General features: G+C 33.9%; 1 protein-coding gene across 9 annotated transcripts in view; it reads left to right on the top strand.

Annotated features, from left to right (window-relative positions):
• The window catches only part of CCDC141 (coiled-coil domain containing 141), a 53959-nt gene that overhangs the window by 14286 nt on the left and 18071 nt on the right, over nucleotides 1-21602 (top strand). For all 9 annotated transcript variants that reach the window (XR_006179593.1, XR_006179592.1, XM_042874522.1 and 6 more), the window contains exons 8-19: nucleotides 2831-2994; nucleotides 5703-5844; nucleotides 6615-6734; nucleotides 7273-7464; nucleotides 8415-8588; nucleotides 11266-11445; nucleotides 11966-12088; nucleotides 13911-14099; nucleotides 14371-14550; nucleotides 14915-15064; nucleotides 19048-19188; nucleotides 21244-21432. Coding sequence is in view for 7 of the 9 variants with exons in the window: in XM_042874522.1 (XP_042730456.1) it covers nucleotides 2831-2994; nucleotides 5703-5844; nucleotides 6615-6734; nucleotides 7273-7464; nucleotides 8415-8588; nucleotides 11266-11445; nucleotides 11966-12088; nucleotides 13911-14099; nucleotides 14371-14550; nucleotides 14915-15064; nucleotides 19048-19188; nucleotides 21244-21432 (1944 nt within the window). In the remaining 2 variants the exon portion in view is untranslated. The remainder of the gene's footprint in view (nucleotides 1-2830; nucleotides 2995-5702; nucleotides 5845-6614; nucleotides 6735-7272; nucleotides 7465-8414; nucleotides 8589-11265; nucleotides 11446-11965; nucleotides 12089-13910; nucleotides 14100-14370; nucleotides 14551-14914; nucleotides 15065-19047; nucleotides 19189-21243; nucleotides 21433-21602) is intronic.

The following is a 21602-nucleotide window of genomic DNA, read 5'->3' as shown; positions in this document are numbered from 1 at the left end:
TTGCTAAGCTTTCCTTTAATTATCAATTTCTGTCTGGTTATCTTCCGTTTGACTTTCTACACTGAGAAAGTGTGTAGCTATTTTCTCTTGGGAAATGACACCTGGAATAGACAGACCTTGCTTTGGTAAGGCAAAAGCTTGAGAACTTTTATCTGGACAGCTTTAAGTAAATAAGTAAGGCTTATACTGAGCTCACTATGTTTGCACAGTCATGTTTATAGTTAGCTGAGGAGTATCCCATGCTTGGGCACATGTGTTACTTCAGAATGCAACTTCTGATTTAGAACTCCAGGCCAAATCTGCTTCTGATTGTGGATACTGATGGTTGTTTTTTTCCTCCAAAGTAGTAGCAGTCCAAAGTAATAATCTTTTGAGATGTTATGGATAGTAACTAGCTTTAAAGAAAACACACAGGAGGAAATATGAAGTTCTTTCAGCATGGAAGGATTGGAATATGTGTTTGTGTGATCTAATGGAATGTATTCAGTTTAAGCTTTTAGATGCAAGTATACTTCACAAGTAGAGGTGTTTTTCTTTTGGTCTTGGTAATTAGTAAAGCGTAAGAAACTACAGAGAAACAGTAGATAAGGCATGGAATTTTGAAAGCAAAAAAACCATTGGAGCCAGATGTCACTAGAGAAGCAGAGGATATACAAAGGGACTATATCCCTTTATTTGTCCTAAAAGATCTCAAAACTGTGATAGGTGGCTGAAGAGTATGTTTATATACATATATATATTAAAAAAAAATCACAGAATCAAAGTGAAAAAGAGAAAATTCAGTATAATATTTTGTACATATATTATGTATATATAATGCTATTTAAATTTCCCAGACTGTTTTTGTGGCTGTGTACATACAAAACCTCTACACTTAATTTTCTCTTCTTCACTTTCTGTGATTTATTACTCTCTCTTTCTATATATATATATATATAAAATAAATAAATAAACATAAAACATATATTTAGTAGCATGAGTTAAAATGTAAAATGATTAAGGTAACAAACAGGAAAGCTGGAGAGAAATAGTAGTTCTTTCAAAAAGACAACTGGACTTATTGCATGGCATTTACTTTTTTTTAGTGCAAGAAAATTCCCAAAATGGTCCAGGAAAGAGGGCTATTATTTTGGCTTGTAGGAATTACACTCATGTTATCTTCTGCACATTGATGCTTATTTTTTTATTATAGCTTTTAAGGTTTTCATTATCTATGACTTTACATTCTGGAATGAAAACTAAAAATAAAATAAAAACCTACTTTACTGTTAAGCATTTTGATTGCTTATTATAACTCTTCTGCATCTGCAGACTACATATTCATTATATATGACTATGTAATGCAAAATACGTTTGTGTTGTCAACTATTCAAGTCAATGACGCAATTTCTTAAAAAAAAAAAAAAAGTATATATATATATATGCTCTTGTACCACAGTTTCAGGCAGGCTCGATGCTTTTTTTCATATCACTATCTATGCCATCCTATAATTATCTGTTGCAAAAACAGCTACATACATATGTTAGTCTTGAAAAGAGAGAGATGGAAGCAGAAGGATATCTCACAATGTGCATTGTTTAATGTTGATTTAGTTGAGCTGTTGAAAGCCTGAATAAGGACATGATATTGCTTTTCTGTGCAGAACCAGAGAGGACTGCCAATGAGTGCTGCAGCTGCTATGGAAAAAATCAATCAAACTTATGTCTTGCTCTTGCTTGCAAGTGAAGTTGAACATTAATTATAAATTTTTGTTTTAGCAGCCTTAAGTTGATCATTGTAGCAACAGAGCTGAGAAGTAAGGCAGTGCAACCCATGGAATCTTTCTATTATCCTTGGAGATGTAGACTGATGAACATAAAAAGCATTCAGTTATGTTTAGGAAGAGAACCTGCTGAGAGCTTATTTTTTTCCTTCATCTTCTAATATACTCTTGACCAGTTGCCGTTCTACTCAAGTTGTTCTTTGATAAATATGTAAAAAGTACCTTAAGGTTTCATTTAAAATTTTCACATTGCTCTGCAAGACTAAAGACAGTTTCTGTCAAACTGTTTTCAAAGACAGAATTCAAGTTTCATTGGTGATTTCCTTTTACATATGCGTACACAAATATATACACACGTTACATACATCATATTTTTTGTTGAGTTAATGTGCATGTTAAATGGAGAAATTAATACTATTAGACGGTTGTCTGCTGCCTTGCACTATTTAGGTCTCAAGGTATTCTGGTATTTAAAGCCATAAAAATCTGTAAGAGGTTACAGTGTTACTGCTAGGATTCTAATTATACATAGTAGGCTTAGGTCCATTTCTATTTTTCTGAAATTACTATTCAGTGGCGTTAATAATGGAGTATTGAACTGTTGTCTTTATTCTGCTTTGAAAGGTGGAATACTTTTGTTCCTTTCTTCTGGTATTTGAATGAGAAACTTCTTGCTTTAAAGGAAAACAGAATAGGTGCTATAAGAAAGTGCTGGTAAAGGCACTTATGAGCATGCTTCTGCAGAACTCTAACACTATCAGTTGTGTTACTGTTGCTATTTTGGTTCTATTTCAGATTCCTGATAATTGCTGAAAATAGACTAGTTTTATCAAAAATAAACATGATTTTACATACTCATAATTGCATTAACTTTTGCTGAATTATGTTTTCTTCCGTGGTAACTAAGTCAATATCACACCCTAAATTAAAAAGCTATTGTCCAAAAGAATGCGGAAACTGAAGAACTGGGAAATATTGTTTGACCTTTGATTATCTGTTCATATAAATGCATGTGTGGACATGTTTAAATAGAAATATTGACAAAGTTGAATTATTTTTTTTTTTAGGCAGTTAATGCTCTTGAGAATTACCTTAAAATCTTTAACTCAGAAGGCTTGAGTTTGCCTGTCCTGTCAATGAAGTATGAAGAATTAAAGGAAGAAATTAAAGGCTGCACAGCAAGTACGTTGCAAAAAGGACAAACTTTAATTAATAAAGCAGATTCTCACAGGTATTCCCTTCATTTTTTATATTTGCTGTGTTGTTGCATACCTCCCTGTTGCTTTACTACTTCACTAGTTAAAATATCTATTTACAGCCATTGAAGTTAATTAAGCAGATGAGATTCTGAGTGACAGTTTCAGCCATACATATCTTTCATATATAAATATATTTCAATATATATTTCCAAATATTTTAAACATCTTGTTCCATCATATACATATGTGCTTGCTTTCTTAAAACAGCTTAATATTATGGCTTTTGTTTTTCTCTGCTGTCTTCAAACTCCATGGTCTAAATATGAGTTTGCCATGTTGCCATATATTTCTATGAGTAAAGCTAGTTTGTACAGATGGAATACTTCACATGCCTAGGTGTGAGCTTGACAATTACTATCATGGTGTGATTTATGTTGGCAAGGTACCCTGGAGATCATTTAGTGCAATTTCTTATTCAGAACCTTTGGCTTAAGTAAAATTGCTCACAGGCAAAGTTTGAATATCTCCAAGGATGGAAATTCTACATTATCTTGGGCAATCTGTTCTGGTAGTAAGCATTGTGTGTGAGACACGTTTTACTTCTACCTAGCCAAGACTGACACAATGAATTATGTTAGCAAGCATGGTGTTCGTATTCCAGAACGCTAATTTCCCCCAGAAAGAATAATGCTTTATAAAAGGGAAAAGAGCCCTCTGTTGTTTTCATGTGTAAACAGTGTGGTATCCTTAAATATTGGCCAGTGATTAATCAAATGGGACAACAAACTTTGTATGAACAGCTAAAAGTCCAAAGACGATGATATGGACAGAAAACAGGACACGTACCAAGACTAAAGTCTCACTAACATTTTTCCATTATTGCTCATATCATTGGCAGTCATAACTGCCTTCACAGTCTTCCCATTTCCTACATAGCAATGACTGGAAATCCTGAGGAATATGGTAATTCCTATCTGAAGGCAGTGAAACATATGGACCTGAAAAATTTTAGCTTTGCCATAGGATAAATGAGAAAGTGTAATCTGACACTAAAATATATAGCTGTTAAGTGTTTGTTATCTGGTGGATCTAGAAAGCAGCCATAAGAATTTGATGTGGAATTTGAAAATAGCTTCCAGGTCCTTGAAGTGCTTTTTGAAACACAGTAATTCTAGAATTGCTTCATCATATATCATAGAGGATAAGATATTGTATCTTCTGCTACTTAGACAACTACTAGTTTTCAAAAACACCAATATTCATTTTTACAGAAGATATATTTATTTATAAAGAGAGGGAGCTAGATGACCTTGCTCAAACTGGTTAGCAACTTGCTATTTTTCTCATGATGATGTTCTGTCTTAATGACAGCACAGTAAACCCATTTTGATGCAATATCAAAGTGACTGGCCACGTGTAGTACTAATCTATAGCTCTGGGGAAGTATAAACATTAAGAGAATTAAAATGTAAATGGATTTCTGCATTGTTTTGTTATTTTCATTTCTATGAGCCACTCAATTTATATGCAGTTTATCACAGCTCTGGCAAAAGGTCTGATACTGATACACTAACATTGAGGGAGGGCTTAAGGCTAGTGACACTGACCCTAATCTTAAGTCCAACTCACAGTATAAATGAAGAAATGTGTTATTTCTTTATTACTTTCAAATCCTCTTAGAGTGTTTTACAGCCTTATTCTAATTTATAGTCCAAATAAGTTAAAACGATGAAAATATTGACACTGAAATAGTATCAAAACTGGATTGAAGGCAGTACTTACAGACCTAGAATGTTTAAAATAAAAATACTGGTAAATCTGATTTTTGAGCTCATATGATTTTGAATTAAAACCAACTAGAAAAATAGGAATGCAGCAAAAAGTATATTTAATATAACTCTGAGTCCTATCTGAAGCCAGCAGAATTTCCTCTTTAACTTTAGAGGACAAAGAAAGAAACCTTATATAAGTATCTGCATTAAAGTAAGTTTATGATGAAACTACATGAACAAAAAAAATGTATTCTGAATGTTTGTCTAACAAGAAATTCTCATTATATTTAAATTTCAGTAGTAAATCAGTTGATTTCTGGGTTTCAAAACTTCAGATTTTAGTTATATGCAGTAAGCTCTTCACAATTTGAAGAGAACTGCCTCCAACATCAGATTGTGAGTTGTTTACCTGATACTAAATGTTTTAAATCACAAGATTAGCAATTGTCATCTGATATCTTCTTTTTTTCACCTGTTACAGTAGGATCTTTAAGGAAATATTGGCTTACAATGTATGTGACAGTCCTCACCTACTATAATAATACTGTAGATCCAAAAAAACATTCTTTTTTGGTAGAAATTATATGGCATGTACTTTTACTCTTTTCTAGGACCTTTCTATTTTTGGTCTCAGTTTCTAGATAGTTCCAGTGGTGTTAGTAATACTACCTTGAAACTATTTATGAAATAATGCATTTCTCATTGGATCAGGGTACAGAGCATGCGAGTCTTACTTCCAGTGATTTGTTTGGAGATGTCATCCCTGTATTCTACTTGTTATCAGTTTTGTTGGCATTCATTTTTATATTCCTCTTGGTTATTTTTCTTTTCTTATAAGGGTCACAGTTTAAAATTCTCATGAAATCCTTTGTCATACAAATCAACAGGAAGTTTGTTTGCTTAATCATTGAAAGCCTGCTTGCTGAGCAAAGCTGAGGAATACTAACACTTGCACTTATCCATTTTAGCTCTTGGGTAATAGGGATTCAGAGAGCGATAGAGAATGTTAAGAAAAAAGAGGATCAACTGATCAGGCAGTGTCCAGATGATAAAGAACTCATGTTGAAGAAGCAACAGTGGACTGTCTCACTTGAAGATCATCTAAATAAGGTACACTGTAACGTTCCTTCATGTTATTGTATTCACAACCAGTGCATTGCATTTCCATCGTTTAACTACGTGAATATTAAATTTGACTCAATTACAAATAGCATACTGGTTTGTTAGCATGCTTTTATAGTTGAATACTGTTATCAGAAGCAATGAACGTAAATCTATACTGAAAAATGCAGGTTTTCTTCATGAGAACATGTTACCAATTATTGTTAGATTGCTCCCAAGCAAAACACTCTCCATTCCAACCTTCTCCTAACAATAAAGTATTCCAGAGAAGTGCTAAAATGCTAAATTCAACTGTCCAGAGAATCATTTATTGTGACAATGAAATAACATTGTGTACACAAATCTGTATGGTAATAGATCTTTTAGCTTGGGAGAGAAGCTTTAAATGTACTTTCTGGAAAAAAAGTTGTGTGGTGTTTTTGTAAAATGGATTGTAATAAAAGTATTTATGACAATGCAGTCATACTTAGGTTTTAATACAGTTGTCCTACTGAATTAACAAGACTGGAATACCTGGGACAAAGAAAAGAACTGCCAGTAAAATGAGTGCAGATGGGAATGTTTTCTTCTATTTCTGACTGTACTGTTAGGTGTGAAATAGTAGAATTCTTAATTTCTCTGACTGTACAAAGCACAGAGTTTAAACAGCATCAAGTAAGTGTTACTTCTCTTTTTTTCACTGTAAACTGATTTCCTATACTTGTCTATATACATCTTGTCTTGTAAATTAACTACATAAATAATGTTTTCAAATATAGGTACTGCAGTCAATTAAAAAAATCACCTCAAGGCTTGCAGTCGATGTGGAGGTTGGTTCCCATCTGTCAGAGTCAGAAAGAATTTTGAATGAACACCTTGACCTGGCAAATCAAATAACGGTAAAAAAAAAAAAAAGTACTCAGATTTATTAACATTAAATATTTTTAGAAATAAATGCAAACTACTACAGCAGTAGACTCGCAAATACCCAGTTACACTCTAGAGTGGACACAGTACTTTTAAAAATAGGTATCAAACAGAAGCTGCTAAGATGGAGTTAAACTCAGAAATCAGTTCAGAAAATTATTCTATACTGTTTATAAATGGTGATGTATTGGTCTGGTTGGCTGTGTTCCTCTGTGAAACACTTTGTTTTTGTTCTTGCTTTATGAAGTGGCTAACTTCATCTGTATACTGAGATTCCTGTTCCTTTCCGATCTTAATGGCTACCTTCAATGGCATACAGTTCTTAGTGTTAAACCATTTCCTTCTTGTAATATTTTATTTCAGCACATAATGGGAACATTGAGCTCTTGAACAAAGTAATTGAATTGTACAGAAAAATAGTGATGCTAATGAAAATTAACAATGTGATATCAATATCCACAAGTGCTTTGTAGTCATTATAAATTTTGTTCTACAATTGTATCTTGAAAGGAAACTTCATGTGAACTGGGAGAAGCTGAGGGAATCATCAAAGACATGAAAGAGTTTGAACCTGAGCAAGTGGCAGCTTTTAAAACCAAAACTGATTTCTTGAATGAAGAACTGAAAAAAGCTGAAAGAAATATTTGTACAAAAATAGAAATTCTAACAACTTATGTGGCCTTTTTAAAGTCTTCATTGGAGGTATAGGCTTCCTACTTATTCTGTTTCAATGGTGAAAAATCTTGTAATCAAACATTTGCTTTATTTTAAATAATACAAATCCTTTAAGTGCTGTGCCACAGTAGCACTCCAAGTATTTGTAAGCTTATTTCTGCTTTAGAGGAGATCTGTACCATCTGCAAAGTGGCCCTGATCATTGAACTTTAATCACTGTAATAATTAGCCAATGTACAGATTTTCTAGTGATTTAAATCATCATCATAGGAACTATTATAATTGAGTTTTTGCTTTTTCTCATGTGCTCTTTTGGTATCTCATTATATACATAATAAAAATCGATTATTTTCATATCTTAAATATTTGTCAATATATTTATCTTATATGTAGGTATAGGTATTTATAGCAATCTGTGTGTCTTCTGAAGTGCTAATTTGTATGGATTTAAAAAGGGACTGTATAATCCATGCAATAACATAATTCTGTGTTATTAATTGCCTTAAGCATCACTTTTTATTTTGGTGTAATGTTGGTTTTAATATTCTGCAACACTTGTTTCTTTAGGGAGAAACTGACAATGGAGTAGAATGTATTGGATAAAAATAGCAATAGTATTTGATACCTTGAGTTTAAATAGTCAATAACTAGATCACACTTGCTACTAGTTATTGCTAATATAATTTACTTGATACTAAACCGATATTTGAAAATAATTGCTCACTATGCTGGTATATAACACACATGTAAACATCTGTGACAGAAATTATTTGTCTGCTTTCAACTATTGGTTTACAGATTACTTAATTTGAATGTTGTTTAGTATCATTATAGGTCTTGGGGAGAAAGATTTTAAAATCTGTAAACAGCTCAATATAGCCTGACTTTTATCTTCAACTTCATTGTCTATATACCTTCTGACTATAGCAACTGAATTTGTGATTTAAAAAGAAATGTTTATTTTCCATCTCTCACAGGTGAATGACTACATTCAAAATCTGAAGGAATTCTATCAAGCAGAGCCTCTGCAAACAAGCAGGGAGGCTGAAAATAATGCAATGGAGTCAGTTAATACAAAGTGGCAAGAATCTATAGAGAAGTTTTTTTCCACTGAAAATCTGGGTCGCGTTTTTCTTAATTTAGTAAATACGGTGAGATTTTTATGTCATGGAGTTACCACCTTTCTCATGGAATAAATTCAAATTATAGGATTCTATGAATATGACAGATAGATGTATATATTCTTCTAACCTCCATAAAAGAGCATGCCTAAAGCAAAAGTGCATTTGTTCTGTTTCAGTGCATGTATAAGGAAGAGGAGAAGTTAGGAAGAAAATGAAATGATTTAGATGCTTCTATGAAATTACAGTTAAATCTAGGAAAAAATAATTAAAAAAAAAGTTCCTCATTCCCAACTCATAAAATAAATAAATACTCATTTGAAGAAATTTAGTTATCTGTATTTTCAGAAAATGGTGTTGTAAAAAAACTGATTCGGAAGTGTTAATGTTTACAAAATCAAAGTGAGGGAAAGTTAAAACTTGAAATGCTTGTAAGGTGATCAAACATTTTAATACACAACTATGTATGAAATAGATGGAATAATTCTGGAAGTAGAACTAATCTCCCAAAGTTTGAAGTGAAAATATTTCTTGTTCTGCAGAGAATATGTTGCATAGGACAGCATAGAATATATAGCTACTTTTTGCTTCTGAAAAGCTGAAATTTTACTGAAATCGTACCGTTCTGAATGCGTACTGAATGCGTGGTATATACTGGTGATGTGCTTGTTGATGATATTAGTTGCATAGAACAAAATCCTTATGGACACAGATACATCTATGAAAAAATCTGCAGCAAATAGTCAAGTTCATGGGTTGACGTGTATCCTATCCCAGCTGATGTGTAGGAAAGCTTGTATAAACCGAGCAGAAATCATAAGAATTCTGGAAGATTTCATCAATAATTACTTCTGTATCCTTTTTTCCCTAGCAGGAGGGAATTAGCCACTTGTTTTCTATATAAATTAGTGTAATTTGATAAATTGTACTGAATATTTGATGTTTGCCCTTGTTAGGGCTTAATCCCACTGTGACTGATGGATTGTGACTTCACCATTACCTGATTTTAAAGGTACAAAGGCAGGTATACACTTGTAAGATATTGAAGTCTTATATGAGTGATAATGGTATTATAATAAGTATAAAGATTTTTGTTTTTGGTAATGAGGTGACTATTAACCAGTGAGCCAGAACACGTACTAAACATAATATGTGGATGTATAAGTTTTGTTCATGTTGGAAAGCAGGAGAGATGTAAGTGTGATATTTGGCTTTTTTACTTCCACTAAGAGTCAGTCTTCTGCAATGTGAGTGTATGCGGTTCTAAGAAAATGGATACTGGAGCTGTTTCTTTGTACATGGATAATCATTCCTGATTTATTTACATTTTTTTTTCTTGAAATAAGCTGCATTGCCTAGGCATTTCAATCTAATTTTCTAGCACCTCTTCATAAGATGATTGCTTGAGATTCACTGTCTATGCCATGCCTTGTAAACTGTGGTCTCAATTAATGTAGACAGCATGGATATGCAGCTGTTAATTCTGCTTTTATGAGAGAGATAAGGGACCAGTCACAATGAGCTGAGAAGATGAGAAAGGGAAAATGGTGTGGAAAAAATTGCTTAAGGAAGGTACTGAGGCAGCTAGCGAGGGCTGAAGTGTGTGCTGTCAGATCTGAATACAGCCAGGCAAGGATAAACTATTCAGAGCAACAGTAAGCTGAATATGTCTGAAAATGAAGTTGCATGAAGAGCAGCTGAGGGAACTGGGATTGTTTAATCTGGAGATGAGGAGGCTCAGGAGAGATGTTATTGCTTTCTACAATTGCCTGAAAGGAAATTGTGGCAAGGTGAGGGTTGACCTCTCCTGCATAACTAGCAATGGGACTAGACGGAATGGCCTCAAATTGCATCAATGGAGGTTCAGGTTGGATATTAGGAAGAATTTCTTTTCAGGAAGAGTGAAGAAGTGTTGGAACAGGCTGCCCAGGAAGGTGGTGGAGTCACTGTTCCTGGAAGTGTTCAAGAAAAGGGCAGATGTAACACTGAGAGGCATGGTAATGATGGATTGATGGTTGGACTAGATTATTATAGAGGTCTTTTCCAACCTTAATGATTCTGTGATTTTATTCTATGAAATTAATTAAAGTATACGTGTATCTTCAGATGTTCTCTCTAAAGGCCTGGAAGTAATACAGACCAAACTAGTAATTTACAAACTCAATTTTTCTTAAAAGAGAAGGTCTTTAAATGAGAAAAGCAGCAACAGCATTATCAGGTTTCCTACAGTCTTTGAGCTCTGTTAAAAAGAGGAAAACCTGCCAATGTTCAAATGCTGAACAGTCTCCCATGCTTTGGTGCTGCTATAGTTCTCAGCACAGGGTGGTCTGTCCTTTGTTCCTATCATCATCCAGCTGCTATTCCCCAGAAGGCTGTTTCTGGGTAGTTCTGTCAGTTCAAAAATAATTCCAAATTTTGTATGAGCATTTGAACTGTTATCAGATGGCAATAATTAGATCATTACTGATTTGTTCTGGATTTAAAAAAATAATAGTAGTTATAGCCTCAGTATATGAAATCTATTCAGCTATGTCTATTACTAAGAGAGTAGTGTGTTTAAATGCATGTAGAGTACCAAAAATTTTCGAAGGAGTTATCCTAAAATATTTGCTTTTTATTAAATGTTGTTAATATTTAATGTTATGAGGTTGTATTGTATATTTTTAATACAAATGGTGGAAAATGTGTGTTCTTATTTATTTACCAGGTAAGTGACGGCTTAATATTAAAAGTAGAAAAATCTGTACAAGTTATAGAAGAAACCATTATCAATTTGAGTAAAGAAATGAAAGAACTGACTGATCTTTGGGCAATCTGGAATTTTAAAATTAATCAAGGAAAACCTATCAGGCAACAGTGCTGGATATTGGAAGAGCAACTAAATAAGGTAAATAAAATACAAAGAAAGCAATTGTGACAATTATTTCTAGATTGTTAATAGTCTGTGACTACCAACTATTAGAGGTATTATTTTAGAAAGAGAAATAGTAAAATAATTCTCCATAATCTGTTTTACTACCCAGGTGGTCATTGAGAATGATGATGATTTTGATCTTTGTCCCTTTTCAAACCCTTTGAGTTGTCATTTCAATTGATATTTTTTTTTTTTTTAGCATCATCTTATTGTAACTTAAATTACTAAACTAGTTTCTGTATAGCTACTAAGCTCAAATGTTCATAAGGACAAAGATTTGAGAGCTTCTAGTCACAGGGCTTCATAATTTCAGTTTCTACTAGTGAAAACTAGTGGTTTTCCTACTAATAATCTATTCTAATGAAATTTACTGATAACATATGCATGTCTGCGTTGAAGATGGTTCTTTCAAATTTAGATTTGGGCTAACTTTTTTATTTTGTACAGAAATACTGAGATATTGCTAAAATATCACTAAAATATTTTCTTTTAGACTACGCATGGTCTACAGTTTCTTCAAGAGGCACTCACACTTACATCAACAGTTGATCTTGGAAGTTATGTTTGTCTTGCCTTAGAACAACAAAAACTTAACCAAATGAAGCCACAGTTTCAGGTGAGAAACTGAGCTCCTAAAGTGCATAGTAGTTCAAATGGTCTTACTGGTGCAGTGAATGATCATGTACTAACCTTGCTTTCAGACAGAATTTGGAGCCACACTAATTACCTTTTATATTATCTTTTTGGAAGAGAGATTTTGTGTGTTGATGAGATCAGGGAGAAAATATCTTACCTTTGCTGTCCCCAGAATGCTTTGTATAATGTTAGCTACGTTTGAATCATCATACCAATGATATATCAGCATTATGTTGTTGTTGTCAACCTGGACTTGTGCAAGGCCTTTGACATGGTCTTATACTACATCCTTGTCTCTAAATTGGAAAGCTACGATTTTGAAAGCTGGACTATTTGGTGAATAAAAAATTGGTTTGATGATTGCAGCCACAGGGTTGTGGTCTGAACAAGATCTGAACATCAAGTGGAGGCTGGTGACAAGTGGTGTCCTTCAGGGATCTGTCTTGGGACCAGTGCTCTTCAACATCTTTATCAATAACCTAGAAAATGAGATTGAGCACACCCTCAATGAGTTTGCTGATGAACTAAGCTTGAGTGATGCAGTTGATGTGATGGAATGAACTGATGTTATAGAGAGGGAACTGGACAAACTTGAAAAGCAGACACACCAAAACCTAATGAGGTGCAAGATGTAGCACTTAAGTTGGGGCAATCCCAAATATGTGTGCAGATTGAGAAGAATTCACTGAGAGCAGCCCTGCAAAGGACTTGAGGATTCTAATGGATGAAAAAGTTGGACATGATCCAGTAGTGCATGCTTGCAGCTCAAAAGGCCAACAGTATCCTGGGCTGCATCAAAAGAGGGGCAGCCAGCAGGGTGAGGGAGAGGACTGTTTTAAATGTTTTAAAGAGGCATTTCATAGAATCATAGTATATCCTGAATTGGAAGTGACCAACAAGGATTATTGAGTCCAACTCCTGACCCCACACAGGATGAAAATTTTACATGACTTCAGGTATAAGTATTGCTGTTTCTTCTGCTCTGGCCTTTTTCATGTTTCAGTCTTTCACTGGGCAATGGAAACATAGAAAAAAAGTTTTCTGATGGAAAATATTTTTGTAAAATTACAAATGTTGATGGCCACTGAGTATTCCAGGGCACATGAAGATCTTGGAAGCATTTTCAAAGGTTTTTGTCTTGCCATTTTATTGTCTGATATTACTTTGCATCTTTGAAAATTCTTTCAGCTGGGCTCATGGTGGGGGGCAGGGGGAGATTCTTGTGTTGTGGAACACAGAGCATTTATTTAGGTTCCTTAACAATAATGTAACTGTAGATGCTCATTTAATAAAAAAATTAATAAAAATGCCAAATTCATCATCATCATGTGATGCATGTTTCACAGTCCTCACAGTCCTGCAAGTCAACTAGTAAGCTGTGCTGTTTTGTAGAGAGAGGTGATGTCTGCATGCAGTACAGCTCTGTAGGTGTGCTCTTTGGTCTACAGCTGCAAAAACAAAGAGGTTGCAACTGGCTTAGGAGCTCTTTTTGCTGAGTTGACAGTTCCTCTCTCTTTTGTGAGAGTTGAGCTCTCCTTCTGCTGGATTCTGCTGAAAAAGTAAAGTATATCAGCTTTTTCGTATGAGATTTAGAAATACTGTAGTCTTATATATTGCAAAACATTTTGTCCTGCATGTGACAACATAGCAGTCAGTTGGTCCAGCTAACAAATGTAGGGAACTTGATTTTTTTTTTAATGCAGTTTTCCCTACAATAATTTACCATTCAGAGGTTGTTATATTTCAAATGTAAGGGAAATCTTGCAAATATATTTGTGTACTTTCTACTTCTTTTTTGTTAGCAAATGAATGCTGAGCTGGAGTACATGATGAAATTATTAGAGTTGCCAAGTCAGAAAGGATTTCCTGTGAAGGAGAATTCTGAAAGAATAAGTGAGCTTATTCACCTTCATCAAATGGTGAAGAGCACAATGACAGAGTATGATGAGATTTTCAACAAGACGCTTAAATTCCATAATGTTAAGAAAGAAGTGAGTAAAATCCTTCAATGCATGTTTTCCTTTTGCTGCTAATCTGTTTCTTTTTTTTGCTGCCTGTAATCTTTCCTTTTTTCTTCAAATGAACAGCATTAACATATCTGGTGATCAGAATAAAACTTACGATCTAAAACTGTGTGAAATTTTGAGAGCTTAAAATTAAGATAGAAACCCAAATTTAATTGCACATTATGGGTAAGGATGTAATGGTAAGCTTCTATTCACATTTAAAATACACACTGATTTTTAGTTTAATATATTCCAGCTGGAATGTCTATCAAAATCAGGAGAACTGGATTTTCCGGAAATTGCTGTGGTCCCTGAAGATGTGCACCATGCCAAAGCTTACCTTTTGAATGCTCAAAAGAAACATATGCATATCAGACAGCTTTATAAGCTGGCTATTGACCAGGGAGTGGATATCTTGTCTGCAGTGCAGAAGCCTGTGAGTAGAAATATAAAGACCTATGACATCAATGTTAAATATGTAAGAAGACTATAGAGCTAACTTAGACATTTAGATGTACAAAATATGTATTAATACAGTGAATGAAATAAATACATAACTTTGAGAATCCTTTTAAAGGGAAGAAAAACAAAGATTCTGTAATAGTTAAGCATTTTTTTAATTTCTGCTTTTAGAATTTGCAGATACACAGCCATCAAATGAAACAGAGCATCCAGGAATTATGACATATATTCTTCATTGCTTACTCTAACAATCAGTTGGTTTTGCAATTTGCATTTTAGACTGATGGAATCAGTATTGCCCTGATTTCCATACTTTTTTTTGTATATTCCCTGTTTAGAATTGCTTGAATGTTTCTGCGAAGAATCTGAAACAAGAACTTGCTCGACTTGAGTGTGACAGCATTAACTGGAGCTCCAAAGCAGATAAGTACGAGGAAGAACTATCACAGCACTTCCAATACTATATCAGTCAAGAGGAGATAAATGAGGTAAATGAAAAAAATACCTGTTAAAAGGACTGTTGTGTTCAGCAATACATATTGCTGTTTGCCTTTCTCCTAGATCCATTGTGTACGTAGAGAAAAGTTAATTTTCATCTTGTAAGCAACCTTTGATAGTAGCAATGATAGCCTATGGTCTATAACTCTGCAGTTGAGGATTATAAAAAGGTTTTGGGCTGACAATGAAGTTCTTTTACTGTACTGATAGCACTGGAAATAGAGCAGCTACCTTTTATTTGATTTTCATCTTTGTCAGTTTTACCTGAAATGTGTGGGGTCTCCAGATGTCTTTTTTTTTTTTTTAATGAAGCTGAAGTTTGAAACAAAAGTAGAATTTACGGAAATTGTGATTATAAGGCTGTTTCTTGTGTCAGTAATAGCTTTCAGTCTTTTGAGGAGAAATTCAGAATACTTCAGTTCCTGATATTTTGTCAGTAACCTAAGGTCTAATACTTAGAAAAATTGTTAAAGGAAAAAGTGTTCCTTGACATAAGATAGTGGAATGTAGTATTACAGGATTTAGGTTAGGAAAAGTTAATGTGACTATTAATGTAGCATCATAGCAGGCCAATTATAAGTTCACTCGCTATTTAGCAGATAAAATGTAAAGCCATATCTCAGCAAAAATTTGGGACGCATTCCCCAGAATGAATTTTCCCAGAGTGAGCTGCTTAAATGAAACACTGATGACATTAGCATTTCATGTTCAGAATGTTTGAAGTTGGAATTAAAATATTCTCGTTTTCTTGATGAAAACTCCCCAAGATTGATGAAGAAAAGGGAAGTATTTGCTCAATATCTTGCCTGTAAGGCTGGCCATATTCAGGGAGAATACTTTTTAAACTATATCCCATTTCTATTAGAAGTTAATATAAAAGAAATTTCCTCAGCAAAACTAGGATAATGTAGGTGTATATGCATTAATTCATCTTTATTTTTGTTCATTTTTTAAATGAAGAATGAAGAACTAGTTCCGTAATCCTCAAGTTATGAGCGTTCACTTAGTCTGTTAATTTTAACATTGGAGATTAATCTGAATATTGCTAATACCAGAAGTCTGCCAGATAATTTCTTCCCTATCTACTATACTTACAGAGAGCCAAAATACCACTGCATTACACTGCAATCATTTGTGACAGAGCTAAATCAAACCTCATTTAGCTTTAATGCTATGCTGAAACTATACATGAGGTTAAAAGTAGCAGGGTTACATACACATGATAACCCTTGCACTGCAGAAGACTTTTTACTTTTATCAGTAACATTTGTGTTCTTCCACAAAAACTGCAGTGAAAGAATAACAGATCCTAAAGTAGGTTCTCTGCTCTCCCAATCAGATCAATTCTTTTCTTTCCGATTCCTTATGAAAAACGTGAATTTACAGCACTTTAATGGTGATGAGCTACCTTAGTTCACAAATCAGTAGGAACTGTTATTTCATAATGTAATTCTTACTTGTAGTTAATTCTGTTAAGTGGATAATAATGTTGAAGTGCCTCCTAAAGAGACTAGAAATCAAAGCACTTTAGTGGAATTGTACTGTTAACAAAAACGTGTTTAAAGCAGTTGTTTATAAACTGTTTTTTTCATGTGTATCATAGTTATGTGATAAATTTTAGTGACTGACATCTAAAACCCTCTCCACCATCATTCTCCGTTCATGACAGCCCAACTATAGTTAGGAACAGCTGCCTGATAAATGACTATGACACAATGGAGAAGTCAAAGTTACATTAAACTTGGCTGAAGTCATTAGAGCGTATTAGTGTGCATAGATACTTTAATTCTCATTGTATTTTGCAGGAAATACTAGAAAATGGAGATGTTTCAATTTCAGTTTTCTAACAATTGAGCCATATATTGTATACTGGTAAAGTTGCTGATATGAGCAAAAGTTCTGTACGTGTGCTCCGAGGATAACATGCAAGTCTGAGCTGAATCTGGTTTTCCACTGAGGCTAAAAGAGAAGAGTGGCAGCAGCTGCAGACCTTTGACACATGAGCCATCATATCTGAAACAAGGCGATCTTATTTCGCATGCTTTGAGGAGAGCCTCTGTCCTTAGTAACAGATCAGTAGCTGATGTATCTGCAATAAGCCACCGAAATAAACTGAAGAGAACTCTTACTCATCTCTTGTTTTCCTCAAAATTAGCAAATAAGGCTTTGTTTTGAATACAAAATATTATTCTACAGAGGTGGTCTTATTAACTGTGCTGACAGACAGGTTTTATTATTCAGTATGCTTAGGTGTGATAAAGAGCTTGAACTGATTGGAGTTCACAGTGTAAATGATAGAACTGGTTTCGCTTTTATTATACTGAATGAATACCATCAGACTGTTCAGTGCTGAGGTAATGTAATAGAGTCCTCCTAGATGAAATGAAAATGAAAAAGATATTTCTTGGTGGATTAACATTAATGCGTAATAATAAAGGTAAATTGCTAGCTTTTCCAGTGTCAGTAACAGCAGAATGAGCATTGGGTTCTAAGAACTCCTTGGGTTCTTAGGGGTAGTACTCAGGGAGACAGTATGACTCTAATTTAAACAAAAAAGTTTCAAATATTTTAATTAAGTATTAAATTGTGGGTATTCCCCTTGAAGCTGTTAAATTTATCAAATGTAATTATTTTTCATGTATGTGCAGCGGGCAGAACCTGAGTTGTTACAATGGACATATTTCTTTGATATCATTTCCTTTAGATAAGTATAATTATTTAGAATTTATTCTATGTTCTTCTAAACACAAAAGATTGTCAGCTTCCAAAAGGTGTGAAATTCACAAAAAGCTTTCAAGTTTTTTCTTCCTTTTCAATTTTTGTGAACACTTGTGAAGGATTTGTATTTATTTTGGAATTCAAAAGTTAAAATACCTCTTCTGAGGTATTAACAGCTTACTGTAGCAGATTTTTTTTTTTTTTTTCCACTTGCCTGGCTCTTCCTACTGTTTAAAGGCATTCAAAACTAACGGCAATATATTTTGCAGTTGTAAATGAAAAAAAAATTGTGTAACTTTGAGGGAAAACATACCATTTTACACTTAAAATCACAGTACTTTGAAGATACTTTATGATACTTTGATATGCCTCTTTATAGAATGCCACTACTGCAAAGAATGAAATATGGTTTATTAAGGACACACCTGTAAAATGACATTGAAGCAAATAAATAATTGGAGTTAGAGAGGAAAAAAAGAAAGAGGAAATAGAATAGTTACTGAAATTCAGGTGCTCATATATAGTCTACATCCTGACCTCGCAAAGAACTGAATTCATATGCTGTGAATAATCAGACTGGGATATTTAGATTACCACAGTATATAGAACTGAACACCTGTTTAATCCCCTGAGAAGCAGAGCTTCTGCTAATACTAAATATTGTTTCCATCCATTTTATTTTCCAATACTATTTTCTGCTGTAGTGCAAGGATTACAGAATCACTGAATGGTCAGTAAACCTATCAACTTTTTTCTCTGTTAATCAATTTCCAGTATAACAGTAACATTGTTTTCTATTATAAAAATTCTTTTCTATTTAAAAAAAAAAAAAAAAAAAAAAATATTGTAGGATAAAGGCATTGTAAGTAAATACCAATATATATATTTTTTTCTTCTGGAAACTGGCTACCAAAGGGACTACAGAATCTGAAAGTAATCTCATTGTAGTTGAAGCGAATGCTCCAGGGCTAGGTTGTCTGAGCACAAATCTCAATCTTAAGCTTTTTGCCTCAGCCATTCTGGAAACAATACTCAATACCCAGAATGAATAAATTCTGACATAAAAAGATTGTGTTTTCCCCACTTGAAAAAAATTCTGAGGATATAAAGATGTCTTATGAGATGACACAGTGTTAATAATTTCTGTATTAAATATTCATTGTTCAAACTGTGGATAGCCTGTGGGGGGGAATAAAACAAGCTAAGCAAAAGAGTATTTTTTCTTTTACTGACAAATATGATTGCTCTTTTTCAGCTTAGAGAATCATTTAAGGACCTCAAAAAGAAATTCAACAATTTGAAGTTTAACTATATTAAGAAAACTGAAAAAGCTCGAAATTTAAAAGCACTCAAAATACAGATTCAGCAAGTTGATACATATGCTGAGAAAATACAGGTAATATTAGAAACTTTAGTATTATAAATATTTGATTGTTTGAATTGCTGTAGCCTATGCCAAGGAATCGGAGGGAATGCAAAATCTTTTATGTTCCCCTTGATATTATTTCCTTGTCTCAATCACAGATATTTTTAATTGTTCTGCTCCCTTCATTATCACCCCAATTCTAGACTTCCTATTGTTCACTCTTTATCCTTCATTTCATTATTAATTAACCATTTATTATTTCCTCTTCCCTCTCCTTAATACAAAAAAATAATTAACTAAAACCAATATCCCATCAAATTCATGAACAATCAATATCTGTATTTCCTTTTACATCCAGCTGCTTTCCTTTCTCATTTCAATATTCTGGCCTTCAGAGCCCTTTTCTGTTCCTGTTGCCTAGAGTTGCTTATTGGAACCTTAAACTCTTCTGGCCCCACCTATTCTTTGCAGTCGCCAGAAATTCTTCTTCCAAATCTTCCAGTGACCTTCTTAGAAACCAAATTGCCCTTTTTTTTAGCCGGAGAAAATGCTTTTCAGTTCACTTGCCCTGAAAGTTTTCTTTTCACAGTTTTTCTCAAAATTTTCAGTAGCTTCTGTGATTCTGCTTTCACTATTTCTTGTCTTATACTTTCTACAACTTTTCTCCTTGATTATTTGGATCACTTAACCAGTGAGGTTGGAAGGGACTCTCTGCAGGCTATCTAGTCCAGTCGTCTTGCTTAGAGAAGGATCTACAACAACAGGTTTCTCTGTGTAACGTCCACTACTCAACTGGACATTCAACTATACAAAGAAACATGTTGCACTGTCCAGCTGAATGCTGGATATTGCATACTCAGTCCCTCGATCATCTTTCTAGCCTGTTGCTGAATGTGCTTCAATATGTTCAGGTCTTTCTTGTACTGGAGAGCGAGAACTGGACACAGAACTCCAATGTATGCAGCCTCACCAGTTCTGAGTAGAGAACAATAGTTATCTCCCATGATCGGCTGACAACACTCATCATACCAGTGCATATTTTGAGAATCACAGAATCATTTAGGAAGGAAAAGACCCATAAGATCAGCAAGTCCAGTCATTGCATAGCACTACATGTCTGCTACTTAGCCATGTCCCTGAAGCATCAAACTCGCATGTCTCTTAAGTATCTCCCAAGTTGGCAATTCTGACACTTCTCTACTTGTCAGGCAACTTTTTCTGGTGCCTAGCCACTCTTTCTGTGAAGAAACTCTTCATGACATCTAATCTAAACATCCCCTGCTACAACTTCAGGCTGTTTCCTTACATTCTATTACTTTTCACCTGACAAAAGAGACTGACACACACCTTGCTACAACATCCTTTCATGAAACTGTGTAGTGTTCATGTAGCTATTTAGGGAAATGGTATGTATGTGGACAGTTCATTAAATACTTTTTATTTCAAACCAGTCTCTCATATTCCAAGATAAAATCAAGCACCTGTCTTTTTTACATCATTTTTATAACTGTTGTCCCAGTGAGGTCTTGATCAACTGGAAAAACTAGGATGTAAAATATATAAATGTGTATGTGTAGACATAAACCATGTGATCATAGAACCTACTCATTATGTTTATGCCAGATATCACTAAGTACTAGTATGAATATGTTTTCCTTTGGGTCTTTGGGGTTATGTTAGATTATCACCAATGTTGTTTATATCAGATTCTTATGCAATATTACGTATTGTAGGGCATAAATGACTATGTTTAAATTGACTTGTATTCTACCAAATTAAGAGACTAAAGGCTTAGTAATATTTGTTTTTCATATGCAGATTTTGTGAACATTATTCAAAGATCCGATGTTTAAATCATACGGATCTTTGTTTATATGTTGAAAATTTAATTCAATATTTAGCAATATGTTTATTTCAGTCAGTAGTATAGAGTCCCTTCAGCTTGTCTTGCATTTGGAAATGCATCTTATACTACTTATTTTAAAACCCAGAAGTGAAAGTAGATTAGTGCATTTTACATATTTTTAACTTACTGTTTCAGAACTGGAAATACTTACTTGTGGTATTGGTACATCTTTTAAACAGATTCTTAAAAAGAAGATAGATAATTTAGAGAAGAAATTAGTAGACGCTGCAACAAATGAACCCAATGTTAGAGTCATGTTGGTGTCAATAAGTGAGTTACAAAAACAGCTAAATGATTTTGGCAGAGTTGTGGAGGATTATAAGCAAAATCTGGGCCTCACGGAGCATCTGCAACTCATGATGGAAGAGGTACTAGTAAGCCTATGGCTGTAATTGTGACTCAGGATTGGGGTATAGATGATGAGAATTTCTAACAAGAAATAAAATATGCGACTTCCAAATATAGTAGATTGATGGAAATATGGATTTGCTTTTGCTTTTTTTCTGTAACCTTGTAGAGGTGGTGGGGGGGGGGGGGG

Source organism: Lagopus leucura, unplaced genomic scaffold (genome assembly GCF_019238085.1).
Source record: "Lagopus leucura isolate 7727_CA_CO unplaced genomic scaffold, USGS_WTPT01 Super-Scaffold_100012, whole genome shotgun sequence".
In the NCBI taxonomy this organism is placed as follows: domain Eukaryota; kingdom Metazoa; phylum Chordata; class Aves; order Galliformes; family Phasianidae; genus Lagopus; species Lagopus leucura.
Note: the sequence above shows the minus strand (reverse complement) of the source record. Positions and strands in the feature narration are given on the sequence as shown.